At 39.7% G+C, this 14,657-nt stretch overlaps 1 protein-coding gene across 7 annotated transcripts in view; it reads left to right on the forward strand.

Annotated features, from left to right (window-relative positions):
- Positions 1 to 2,033: 2,033 nt before the first annotated feature.
- The window catches only part of sorcs2 (sortilin-related VPS10 domain containing receptor 2), a 484,520-nt gene continuing 471,896 nt past the window's right edge, over positions 2,034 to 14,657 (forward strand). For all 7 annotated transcript variants that reach the window (XM_062066129.1, XM_062066128.1, XM_062066130.1 and 4 more), the window contains exon 1: positions 2,034 to 2,417. In XM_062066129.1, the coding sequence (XP_061922113.1) occupies positions 2,142 to 2,417 (276 nt within the window). In that variant the 5' untranslated portion in view covers positions 2,034 to 2,141. The remainder of the gene's footprint in view (positions 2,418 to 14,657) is intronic.

Here is a 14,657-nt window from a genome sequence, read left to right on the forward strand (position 1 = left end):
TATATTTGGGATCCAAAGGTGCCCCACTCATAAAGTGATACATTTTTATTAGGTTTTTATTTTACTTTCAACACTTAAGTTACAAGATCAACTTCAGATATATCTGTCGATTTTATGCTGGAACTATTATTTTGTTTGTTTTATGCGCTTTTGTCAAAGAAAACTTTGATGTTTTTATATGGCTACTACACAATATATGCAATATTTACCACATAAAACATTTTAAAGTGAACTATTTGAAGTAATCGGAGCCCTGAAAATAATTCATTATAACGTGGATTTTTTTTCTTTTTTTGAGCAATGACAAAAAAAGAAAAAGAAAGAAAGACAAAAGAAGAAAAAAACAGCCTTCATGGCAGCTTTTGTGTCAACATTGCAACTTTTTCTTGTTAGATTTCACCTCATTCCACTTTTTTTAATGTTCTTTTTTCTTTTTACAATAGTATTTCCAGAATGTGTGGCGGGCCGGTAAACAATTAGCTGCGGGCCGCAAATGGCCCCCCGGGCCGCACTTTGGATACCTCTGGTTTAAAGGCCTACTGAAATGATTTTTTTTTTATTTAAACGTTTGTCAAAGTATGACACATTCTATGTGTCATACTTGATCATTTCGCGATATTGCCATATTTTTGCTGAAAGTATTTAGTATAGAACAACGACGATAAAGTTCGCAACTTTTGGTCGCTGATAAAAAAAAACCTTGCCTATACCGGAAGTAGCGTGACGTCAGAGGAGGTAGGATTGTTGTTTACAATGGAGCGAGAGAGATTCGGACCCAGAAAGCGACGATTACCCCATTAATCTGAGCGAGGATGAAAGATTTGTGGATGAGGAACGTTAGAATGAAGAACTAGAGAGGCAGTGCAGGGTGTATCTTTTTTCGCTCTGACAGTAACTTAGGTACAAGGTCTCATTGGATTCCACACTTTCTTCTTTTTCTATTGTGGATCACGGATTTGTATTTTAAACCACCTCGGATACTATATCCTCTTGAAAATGAGAGTCGAGAACGCGAATTCACAGAGACTTTTATCTCCACGACAATACATCGGCAAAGCTCTTTAGCTACTGAGCTAACGTGATAGCATCTGGCTCCAATGCAGATAGAAACAAAATAAATAAATCCCTGACTGGAAGGATAGACAGAAGATCAACAATACTATTAAACCATGGACATGTAACTACACGCTTAATAATTCTCAGCCTGGCAAAGCTTAACAATGCTGTTGCTAACGACGCTGAAGCTAACTTAGCAACTTAGCAACCGGACCTCACAGAGCTATGATAAAAACATTAGCGCTCCACCTACGCCAGCCAGCCCTCATCTGCTCATCAACACCCGTGCTCACCTGCGTTCCAGCGATCGACGGCGCGACGGAGGACTTCACCCGATCACAGATGCGTTGGCGGCTAGCATCGGCTAGTGCGTGTGCTATCCAAATAAGTACTCCTTGTTGTGTTGCTACAGCCAGCCGCTAATACACCGATCCCACCTACAACTTTCTTCTTTGCAATCTCCATTGTCCATTAAACAAATTGCAAAAGATTCCCCAACACAGATGTCCAGAATACTGTGGAATTGTTCGATGAAAACAGAGCAGTTTGTATGGTGACGTCACGCGCATACACATCATGCAAATAAGTTTCCAACCGGAAGTTTAGTGGGAAATTTAAAATTGCACTTTATAAGTTAACCCGGCCGTATTGGCATGTGTTGCAATGTTAAGATTTCATCATTGATATATAAACTATCAGACTGCGTGGTCGGTAGTAGTGGCTTTCAGTAGGCCTTTAGCTTTAAAGTCATACCCAACAATTGCGACAGCGACTTTTTAGTGTCAACTGAGTTTCGTTTGTTAATGATTTCTGCTGGTGGTGTGCCTCCGGATTTGGGGTTAAAAAAAGGTTGAGAAACACTGCCTTAGTAGATGCTGCAGCTTCTCAGCACCAGGGGGCAGCACTGCGCCGCGTCTCCGAGGCGCTGCTGGCACGGAGACTTGTCCACGTTGTTCCCACTATCTCCCCTCCATCCTCCCATCCACACCCACCTCGCTCGGCGTCCAGCACCCACCGACCCATCACTGCTCATTGTGCGCGCTGCGAGCAGTAGCACGGCCACGAACACGAACACGAACACGAACATGCCCCAGCCGCCGCTCCCCGCCGCGCGCCTCTGCGTCTCGCTGCTGATCGCCTCGGTTTGGACCGCCATGCCGGGACCCTCGCGTTGTGACCGCGGCGCCGTGCTCCGGCGCGTCATGGGCGACCGCCAGCCGGACCTCGACGCGGGCTCCCCGCGCCCGAGGAGAGCGCTGTCCCGGGAGAAGCAAATGTCTCTGCACAGCAGCTCCTTCGTGCTGAAAGGGGACGCGACCCACAACCAGGCGATGGTCCACTGGACCGGGGAGAACAGCAGCGTAAGTAGCCGATCCATCACCTGCCTTGTGCCGTACCAGCCAGTCCCGTCACCAGCCCCTCCACGCTCCCCTTTGTCACCCGTCAGTCCACATGAGGACATGACACAAGTATTGTCCCGGGTGGGGGGGGGGAGGGGCTGTGACGCACACTGGACCTTTTACGCGCTCAGGTGTTGCCACCTGGACGCACCCATGACGCCATTGTGTGTTGCTGATGATGTCATAGTCAGCCAGGACTGACACTCCCATGACAAAGTCTTTGTTTGTGCTCCTCTTTATTTGGTCAAATAGTTCTATTTGTGGACACTCCCGGCTTTGTTGGTGGAGTGTGTTGGATGTGGGACATCACCGCTTGTCACTGTCTTTGTGTGAAGTGATTCATATTTATATAGCGCTTTTTCTCTAGAGCAGTGGTTCTTAACCTTGTTGAACCCCACCAGTTTCATATGCGCATTCACTGAACCTTCTTTAGTGAAAAATAAAATGTTTTTTTAATTTAAATTCAAGACAAAGTTATATGTTTTTGGTAAAACTTTAGTATGGGGAACATATTCTAAGTAACAAAGACTTAATTTAAAGTTTTTTGGACTCTACAGGAACATATTCTAAGTCAGTGGTTCTCAACCTTTTTTCAGTGATGTAACCCCTGTGAACATTTTTTTAATTCAAGTACCCCTAATCAGAGCAAAGTATTTTTGGTTGAAAAAAAGAGATAAGGAAGTAAAATACAGCACTATGTCATCAGTTTCTGATTTATTAAATTGTATAACAGTGCTAAATATTGCTCATTTGTAGTGGTCTTTCTTGAACTATTTGGAAAAAAAGATATAAAAATAACTAAAAACTTGTTGAAAAATAAACAAGTGATTCAATTATAAATCAATCAATCAATCAATCAATCAATGTTTATTTATATAGCCCTAAATCACAAGTGTCTCAAAGGGCTGTACAAGCCACAACGACATCCTCGGCACATACGGGCAAGGAAAACTCATCCCAGTGGGACGTCAATGTGAATGACTATGAGAAACCTTGGAGAGGACCGCATATGTGGGTATATATATATATATATATACACTACCGTTCAAAAGTTTGGGGTCACCCAAACAATTTTGTGGAATAGCCTCCATTTCTAAGAACAAGAATAGACTGTCAAGTTTCAGATGAAAGTTCTCTTTTTCTGGCCATTTTGAGCGTTTAATTGACCCCACAAATGTGATGCTCCAGAAACTTAATCTGCTCAAAGGAAGGTCAGTTTTGTAGCTTCTGTAACGAGCTAAACTGTTTTCAGATGTGTGAACATGATTGCACAAGGGTTTTCTAATCATCAATTAGCCTTCTGAGCCAATGAGCAAACACATTGTACCATTAGAACACTGGAGTGATAGTTGCTGGAAATGGGCCTCTATACACCTATGTAGATATTGCACCAAAAACCAGACATTTGCAGCTAGAATAGTCATTTACCACATTAGCAATTTATAGAGTGTATTTCTTTAAAGTTAAGACTAGTTTAAAGTTATCTTCATTGAAGAGTACAGTGCTTTTCCTTCACAAATAAGGACATTTCAATGTGACCCCAAACTTTTGAACGGTAGTGTACATATATATATATATATATATATGTATATATATATATATATATATATATATACATATATATATATATATATATATATATATATATATTATATATATATATATATATATATATATATATATATATATATATATATTATATATATATATATATATATATATATATATATATATATATATATATATATGTATATATATATATATATATATATATATATATATATATATATATATATGTATATATATATATTATATATATATATATATATATATATATATATATATATATATATATATATATATACAGTACATATATATATATATTATATATATATATATATATATATATATATATATATATATATATATATATATATATATATACACAGTACATATAAATGGGTTAAATGGGTTATACTTATATAGCGCTTTTCTACCTTCAAGGTACTCAAAGCGCTTTGACACTATTTCCACATTCACCCATTCACACACACATTCACACACTGATGGCGGGTGCTGCCATTCAAGGCCCTAACCACGACCCATCAGGAGCAAGGGTGAAGTGTCTTGCTCAAGGACACAACGGACGTGACGAGGTTGGTAGAAGGTGGGGATTGAACCAGGAACCCTCAGGTTGCTGGCACGGCCACTCTCCCAACTGCGCCACGCCGTCCCCTATATACAGTACATATATACATATGTATATATATATACATATACATACATATATACATACATATATATACAGTACATATACCCATCCATCCATTTGCTACCGCTTATTCCCTTCGGGGTCGCGGGGGGCGCTGGAGCCTATCTCAGCTACAATCGGACGGAAGGCGGGGTACACCCTGGACAAGTCACCACCTCATCGCAGGGCCAACACAGATAGATAGACAACATTTACACTCACATTCACACACTAGGGCCAATTTAGTGTTGCCAATTGCCAATCTGTCGTTGGAAGTGGGAGGAAGCCGGAGTACTCGGAGGGAACCCACACAGTCACGGGGAGAACATGCAAACTCCACACAGAAATATATACATATATATACTGTATATATACTTATATATATATATATATATATATATATATATATATATATATATATATATATATATATACATACATATATATATATATATATATATATATATATATATATATATATATATATATATATATATATATATATATATATATACATATATATATATATATATATATATATATATATATATATATATATATATATACTGTATATATACATATATATACACATATATGCATATAAATACATATATATACATATATACACACATATATATATATATATACTGTATATACAGTGGGGCAAAAAAGTATTTAAATACTTTTTTGCCCCACTGTATATATATATATATATATATATATATATATATATATATATATATATATATATATATATATATATATATATATATATATATATATATATATATATATATATATATATATAAAGCACCTCAATTTGAAAAAGTAGCTTGCCTGCTGTAAAAGTGGGGGCACCTCTGATCTACAAAGTCTGTGCGGGTGTTGTTGGCATCAAAATGAAGGGGAGACTTAAAGATGCTTATCCAGTGAGTTTTATCATCAGAGGAATGACACTTGTACCGCTGGAAGGGTTAAGTGTTAAAAGTGTCAAATGCTGCTAAGTTTGTCACATTAGTGTTTGATTTTGTGAAATAAGTAATTGGGCAGCTTGCTTTTTTCACACGTGCCCCTTTAAGATCTTGTGGTTTGAATTGGCTTCTGTTGATGTTCTTCCGGTTACCAGATTGTACAGCAGGGCTCTTCAACTCATTTGTTCAAGGGGCATCATTTTCAGAACGCTTTGGGAAGGACTTTCCCCTTCGCTGTTGTTCCTATTGTGATAATCCTCTGCAGTTGACATTTGTTTTTGGTCTATTTGTCAGAGTTATACATTTCAGAAAAAATAGCCCTCTTATCCAAAAACACAAGTTTCCACTGTAGTGGACGCTGGTCTTTAGGAGGTCAAAATGTCAACGCGTGGATCTTCCAATGTGTTTACACTGGTCCAAGTTCCTCTTTACAACTGGAGCGTGACAATTTTTTCCAGAAGTTGCTGCAAAAAGGTTAATGTCTCCCAGGTTTTGAACTGAAATTCGTTAGATTTCCTTGCCAGATGTGAACAGCTTTGGTGTTTAGCAAGTGTATCAGAATCAGATTTATGTCTAACTAATGAGGAATTTGCCTTGTTGGACTCTGCTTTCTTAGTTCAATGCAAGAAACAAAGGAAAAACACAACAACTGTTGAGACGAGCGCTGTGTAGCAGTTACAACGGCAACAAAAATGCAACCACGCTTTAAGAAGGTTAAGAATATGCAACATATAAAAGCCTCCAATTCCAAATGAGGAATATTAGGCCTTAGCGGAGCGTTTTACGATTCCAAAACGCTCCATCCACCTGTCCAATGATTCCTACGTGCCGTTAAATGATGACTTGAGGGACTAAACTAGCATTTATGAGCAATAAAAAGGCAACTCTCTCCCAGTAGTCTCTGCCATTTACCTGATGGACATCCTTTTCTCTGGTGTGATTCCTCCTCCATCGAAGGTCCGCCACAGCACAATAAACGCTGCCGTTTTTAATTTCCCCAATGCTGACAGTTATGAGCGTTGCAGCTTCATTTTCTTGCAAGCGTCCAAAATGTTGGGATGAGAAGAAGATCCCGAAGGAGCTAAGTGGTCACACCTGTCATGGTGGAGGTGATTTAATTCCTAGATGAATGGGACCGTAATTGGCTGCTTGGCTCATGCGGCGCTTCTTGGTTTGGGCTTTGGCAAGCTGTGATTGGGCGGTCGAATGTGTGAAGCCTGCAGCCTGGCGGTGCTCTCTTTGAAAGTCTCTTCTAGAAAGGCGACTTACAGGATTTCAAGGGAAAAATCAAAGCAAAATCGAGATAAAAGTTAACCGTTCAGACCGTCAGCCTCGGGAATCCAATATTGATGAAGAGGACAAAGCTGTGGCGGTCTAATAACATCTTTTTAATACTCTGTCACCATCCGATATATATTGTGTCCGAAGCATGTTGAGCCTTTTAAATGTACTGCAGATCCATTTTTATATATTTACTTGAGGCGCCACAGTTTACCAAAAGTGGCAAAAAATAAAGATTAAAAGAAAAATGTACCGACTGCTGGCATGATAACAACCTTGGCACTACGTGTGAACCAGAGTCATTCACACAGTTTGGTGAACCTGCACCATCCAATCTTGGGCTTTGTCAAAGTCATCTTTAAACACTCTATTAACCTTTATAAACCTCCTGCCCGAACATATGGTTGTGTTTGTGTTACTGTGATAACTGCGGAGTCAACATACCGGCTTGGTGCAACATTTCAAATATGGAATTTCAAGTAAATTCCTTTGAAGAATTTAACTGTTTCAATTTGTTTCAAATCAGGGAAATTCCTTATAACCAAGTACCGTATTTTCCGGACTGTAAGGCGCACTTAAAACCTTTTTTTTCCCCTCAAAACTCGACAGTGCGCCTAATGTACGGAATAATTCTGTTTTTGCTTACCGACCTCAAAACTATTTTATTTTGTACACTGTGAAATGATAAGTGTGACCAGTAGATGGCAGTCACACATACGAGATACGTCTAGACTGCACTATGACTCAAGTAAACAACACCAACATTTTATATGTTCCATTGAAAATATAGAACATGGAGCTATAAAAAATCTATCAAAATGTTTAAGTACGACTTTGGTAAACTATGAAGCCGCCCCGCTTAATGGATTGTACTGTGCTTCAACATACGAGTATTATTATGGTGTGTGTATAAGGTAAGACATATTGTCTGCTGTTTTGTTTCACAATATTATGCAAAAGCTAATTTTTTTACCTTCTGGTACCTGCTGATCTGTATTTGGGATCTGCATGAATCCTGAAAAATTGCGCCTTTGTAGTCTGTGGCTACACCGTAGTCGATAAACGTCTTCTTTTTCTCTATCTTCTTGTTATGGGACATTCATCCTCCGCTGTTGCCATTTCTAATATAAAGTAGTGTAAAGTTCTTACTTATATCTGTCAGTAAACTCACCATGAAAGCGCTAAAACATACCGGTATAGTGAGTTTACATTATTCACCCAAGGAACTTTAGTTATTAGAGAATTCCGGTTGGACGATTTTTCACGGGACACATTTCTGGCGTTGTTGTTTCACTAGTGAGCCACGGATGAGGAGATGCTGCTCCGTTACTGAGTTAAGTAAAGTCTGAATGTCATTAAAACAGTTAGCTCCATCTTTTGACACTTCTTCCACTCCCGTCCTTGCACGCTACACCGCTACAACAAAGATGACGGGGAGAAGACGCTGTCGAAGGTGAGCCACAAAACGGCGCATCCTGAAGCGACTGTCAGAAAGCGGCTTGAATATGATCTGTAAAACATAACATATGCAACATTTTGACCAAAAAACAACATTACATGTTATGTAGACCACAAGGAAGTGTTTTCCATTTAGAAAAAAAAAAATACTATATACGACTCCTCTAATGCACCCTATAATCCGGTGCGCCTTATATATGCAAAAAGTTAGAAAATAGACCATTCATCGACAGTGCGCCTTATAATCCGGTGCACCCTATCATCCGGAAAATACGGTAACTGGAACTGAAGACTCAACAAAGCCTATTGTAGGAAAACAGAAGACAATTGAATCCACAAGCACTTAGATTGGGTAAATGGTAAATGGGTTATACTTGTATAGCGCTTTCTACCTTTAAGGTACTCAAAGCGCTTTGACACTATTTCCACATTCACCCATTCACACCCACATTCACACACTGATGGCGGGATCTGCCATGCAAGGCGCTAACCACGTCCCATCAGTAGCAAGGGTGAAGTGTCTTGCTCAAGGACACAACGGACGTGACTAGGTTGGTAGAAGGTGGGGATCGAACCAGGACTCCTCAGTTTGCTGGCACGGCCACTCTCCCAACTGCGCCACGCCACCAATTTGTATGACTCTGAGGTGTACGACTGAAAAATTGGTCTAAAAAGTTAGCGCTGTAATATTAGCATGTGAGTATGCTAACAGTTAGCATATTTCACGTACCAGGTTACTGTATATGACTTTTACCATGAATTGATTAACGTGGACCCCGACTTAAACAAGTTGAAAAACTTATTCGGGTGTTACCATTTAGTGGTCAATTGTACGGAATATGTACTGTACTGTCATACTTGCCAACCCTCCCGGTTTTACCGGGAGACTCCCGTAATTCAGCGCCTCTCCCGATAACCTCCCGGAAGAAATTTCCTCCCGATAAACTCCCGGAATTCAGCCGGAGCTGGAGACCACGCCCCCTCCAGCTCAATGCGGACCTGAGTGGGGACAGCGGCGACAGTCTGTTTCACGTCCGCTTTCCCACGATATAAACAGCGTGCCTGCCCGATCACGTCATAACTGTAGAATGATCGAGGGCGAGTTCTTGGTTTCTTATGTGGGTTTATTGTTAGGCAGTTTCATTAACGTCCTCCGAGCGCGGTAACAACACACAACAACAGCAGTCACGTTTTCGTCTACCGTAAAGCAGTTCGTCTGCCGTAAACAGCAATGTTGTGACACTCTTAAACAGGACAATACTGCCATCTACTGGATAGCCTCCAGAACACTGAAATTCAAGTATTTCTTTTATTTATATGTATAATAAAATAAATATATATATATACAGTATATAGCTAGAATTCACTGAAAGTCAAGTATTTCATGCATATATATATATATATATATATATATATATACACTACCGTTCAAAAGTTTGGGGTCACCCAAAAAATTTTGTGGAATAGCCTTCATTTCTAAGAACAAGAATAGACTGTCGAGTTTCAGATGAAAGTTCTCTTTTTCTGGCCATTTTGAGCGTTTAATTGACCCCACAAATGTGATGCTCCAGAAACTCAATCTGCTCAAAGGAAGGTCAGTTTTGTAGCTTCTGTAATGAGCTAAACTGTTTTCACATGTGTGAACATGATTGCACAAGGGTTTTCTAATCATCAATTAGCCTTCTGAGCCAATGAGCAAACACATTATACCATTAGAACACTGGAGTGATAGTTGCTGGAAATGGGCCTCTATACACCTATGTAGATATTGCACCAAAAACCAGACATTTGCAGCTAGAATAGTCATGTACCACATTAGCAATGTTTAAATTGTATTTCTTTAAAGTTAAGACAAGTTTAAAGTTATCTTCATTGAAAAGTACAGTGCTTTTCCTTCAAAAATAAGGACATTTCAATGTGACCCCAAACTTTTGAACGGTAGTGTATATATATATATATATATATATATATATATATATATATATATATATATATATATATATATATGTACACATGAAATACATATATACATTTGAAATATATATGAAATACTCGAGTTGGTGAATTCTAGCTGTAAATATACTCCTCCCCTCTTAACCACGCCCACAACCCCCCACCCCCAAACACGCTCCACCCCACCCCCCACCTCCCGGAATTGGAGGTCTCAAGGTTGGCAAGTATGTGTACTGTGCAATCTACTAATAAAAGTTTCAATCAATCAATCAAACTCTGTGGTAAATGGTTGCAAAATTAGGAAAAATGTTAGCATGCTAATGCCTGATATGCTTCGCTTCAAGATGACCGCCACATGTCGGCACCTTCAATAAAAACCTCACCCAACACGGCTACCATTCAGACTCAGATTCAATCAAAGCCTTGGTGCGAACGCCATACTTGCCAACCCTCCCGATTTTCCCGGGAGACTCCCGAATTTCAGTGCCCCTTCCGAAAATCTCCCGGGACAACCATTCTCCCGAATTTCTCCCGATTTCCACCCGGACAACAATATTGGGGGCGTACCTTAAAGGCACTGCCTTTAGCGTCCTCTCTCACCTGAAAAGGAGACTATTATATATGTCTCCGTTATCCATAGGTTTATCTATAACCCATAAAGTAGGCAGGCACGGAGCTATTTCTCAGTGTGTGTTGATTTCAACCGTCCACGTTAATACACTTGACACACAACATCCGGATTCCCATCATGCATTGCTTCAAAACTATGGCAAGTAGTAATGTCCAAAAACATAACAGAGACGAAGCAGAAGAACGAAGAAGAGACACGGCGACGACGAATAAGAAGAAGAAGTAAGCTTGCAAGTTCCACAATGATTGGAAAAAAATAATTTCAGTTCATCCAGGACAGCTCGAAGGGGAAGGGTTATGCTGCCTGCACATTTTGTAGATCAGTCTTCTCCATTGAACACGGTGTCCGAACGGATATACTCATTCATGAATGGATTATTTATATTTATATATATATATATATATATATATATATATATATATATATATATATATATATATATATATATATATATATATATATATATATATATATATATATATAAGAAATACTTGAAAATATATACACCCTCGCTCCCTCCCGAATTCGGAGGTCTCAAGGTTGGCAAGTATGGCGAACGCCTCTCAGTATTCACACAATTACAGAAAGTATACCCTCTTCCTTGTCATTACCTTGCCTTGGTTCAGCCAATCAGGACGCCGGCAGCATCCGCCCACGCTGCCACAAATAGAAGTAACAGTTGCATGTGGTCCGCTAATTGGACGCCACCGTACCTTTTCCAGGGTGGTTGCCAAAGAAGACAGTAATGTCGTTATTTGTGTGATACATACTTGCATATATCCAGTGAGTGTGTTGGTGGCCATGTTCCTGCCTTGACGTAAAAAGGCAATTTGTTCACGCTCTGCATTGCCGAGCAGACAGTTCATTTGGCCCCCGGTTGTTGCACGGCAAGAAATTGTTTGCACATGTGAGCGCAAGTTTTTGTTGTCGCTTGTCTCACCGCGCCGGAAACATCCCGACTGTAAATCATCCGCCATCCTCGCTTCATTTGAATAACGTCTCCCTGGCACGTGAACACCAACAGTCGGCTTACAGCAGGGATGTCCAAAGTGCGGCGCGGGGGCCATTTGCGGCCCGCAGGTCATTTTTTAATGGCCCCCACGGCCCATTTTAAAATACGATTAAAAGAATTAAAAAGTGGTATGAAAGACCAAACAAGTGAAATGTAACATGAAAATGTTGCAATGTTTACTCTAACAACACAAAGCTGCCATGCAGGCTGTTTCTTTCTTTAAAAAATAATAATGAATCAAAATCAATGTTATTATGAATTATTGACCTACCCAAGGCTCCAATTACGTCACATTAAATATTGCACTTTGAGATATTTTTTGGGGAAAATGTTGCATATTTTGTGTTTGCCATATAACATTTTTTTTTTTTTTAAAGAAGGGCCTAAAACGTACAAACAAAAAACATAAACAACAATACAACGTATAATTGACGGATAGATCTGAAGTTGATCTCGAGATTATTGTGTTAAAAGTAAACAGTAAAAAAAATGTATGATTAATTTTTTAACACTTTAATGAGTTGGACCCTTTTGGTTCCCCCATAATTTTTGTATGATTTGTTTTTAAGTGTCATTGCTCAAAAAATAATAATGAATTAAAATCAATGGTGTTATGAGTTATTGACCTTTTTAAGGCTCCAATTATTATAAAATCTGAAATATTCCTCTTAAAAATTTTATTGGGTGAAAATATTGCATATTTTGTGTTTTTTCCATAAAAAACAGGGTTTTCTTTGACAAAAAGAGCATACGACTTAAATCTTTAAAGACGTTATATTGACAGATAGACCTAATGTTGATCTAGAGATAATAATACTGAATAATGATACATTTTAAATATTTTTTGGACCAAACCCCTTTGGGGTCCCCGGGATCAAGCCTGAGTGGAGGCCTTAATGTATATTTTTTATACATATATTGTATTGGTTTTTAAAATTAAAAAATATCAAAATGGCCCCGCTTGCTTTGATTTTTCAGTGTGCGGCCCTCAGTGGAAAAAGTTTGGACACCCCTGGCTTACAGGAACACAAATCAAGACGGTGTGTACTGTACATTTTATTATAAGCAGCAGTCAGATGGCCAAGGGGCTCCCTTGTGTGTTAGTAGGGGGCAGCTGGCACCAAAATGTTTCCAACCCTCATTTTGACATCATATTGAACGACTTAATCGAGCCTTTAGGGATATTGTAGTCATATGGAGATTGAACTGTTGCTTTAAATGAGACCTATGATGACTTTTCTCATTTCTGACTTACAAACAGATCCAAAGTGTCAAATCAAAAGGCAGTTTCCTTCATGTTGGGTTTTGTCAGTGTTCTCCGGTGTTTTGTGTTAGTTCCTGTCCTGTGCTTTTATTTTGGTGGCTCTTCCGGTTTTGTTAGTGTTTTCACTTTTGTCCCTGAGCATTTCCCCTCACCTGTTTTCGGTTTGCAATCAAGGCTATTCAAGTTGATCATTTTCCTCCCTTCGTTGTCGGGATGTTGTTGATGATGATGATCTATTCTCTGGTGGTGTCAAACTCAAGGTCCGGGGGCCAGATCTGGCCCGCCACATCATTTTGAATGGCCCGTGAAAGCTTAGGATAGAATAGGTCTTTATTGTCATTGCACAAGTACAACAAAACTTTGTTTTCAGCACAAACCCGTTCAAGATTAGACAAACAAACAGTGTACAGGGTTACAGAACAGGAACGCTGATGGGTCGCCCCAAGGCGCCCCGTAAAAGATGGGGAAAAAGGTCAAACGCTGTGGAAGGATGGGTAAAAAAATACAATCTAGACTGGGCTCCTAAGGGGGCCCAGTCTGGAGTGGGAAAAAAACCTCCATAGCAAAGCACATATACGTATTACAACGTACATCTCGAGATATCTAGCAACAGAGGGAAGGGAGTGCAGGGTCATGCTGGTAGTCCGCAGCTCTCAGGCGCTGACCATCCCTATGCGTCGAGGGCGTTGGATTGGGGGGGTTGGGGATGTATGTGTGTGGCGTATATTTTTGTGGATGCATGTTTGTGTGTAAGCCTGCAGTGTGTCTCTGTTCCGCGGCCTTGATGTCGTGCAGTCGCCAGTCCAAAGTCAACAACAACAGGTGTGTGTCCATGAGAGACAAAAAGGGAGTTTGTTGTGTCTTCGCCGCACTGTCCTTCGGGAGAGTCTCGAAGCCAGGGAAACAGTCCAATTTAGAATGTTTTGTATACGAGTGAAAATAAAATTTGCTTTTCATTCTAAATTGTCTATGACTGGTCCTCAAACCTGCGAGGCAGACAGTCCGATGTGATCCAAAATCATAAGAGTGTCCACAGTTCTTCCCGCATCCTCCAATGATTTGTGGCAGCTTTGGGGTACTTTGAAGACTGCCAGCAACTTCCAATTTGTCGACAAACCAGAGCAACGCTTACTCCAATCAGCAGATGTCCTGTGGTCATAATTCCGAATAGGTAGATATCTTCACGTCCTCGACTGAAAAGGGTCGCCAGGCACTCCGTTTTCTCCCAAGAGTCCGTCGCATGTCCAGCAACAACTGCTCCGCCATGACAAGCAGGTTCCCCCAAACCCAAGATCTTGTCAATTTCGTTGAGGCCAATTATATAGTTCCAATTTTGATTTGGAGAGCAGTGCAAAAAGAGGCAACAAAAAAGTCAAGACA

The sequence above is a fragment of the Entelurus aequoreus genome, linkage group LG12 (assembly GCF_033978785.1).
Source record: "Entelurus aequoreus isolate RoL-2023_Sb linkage group LG12, RoL_Eaeq_v1.1, whole genome shotgun sequence".
NCBI lineage: Eukaryota > Metazoa > Chordata > Actinopteri > Syngnathiformes > Syngnathidae > Entelurus > Entelurus aequoreus.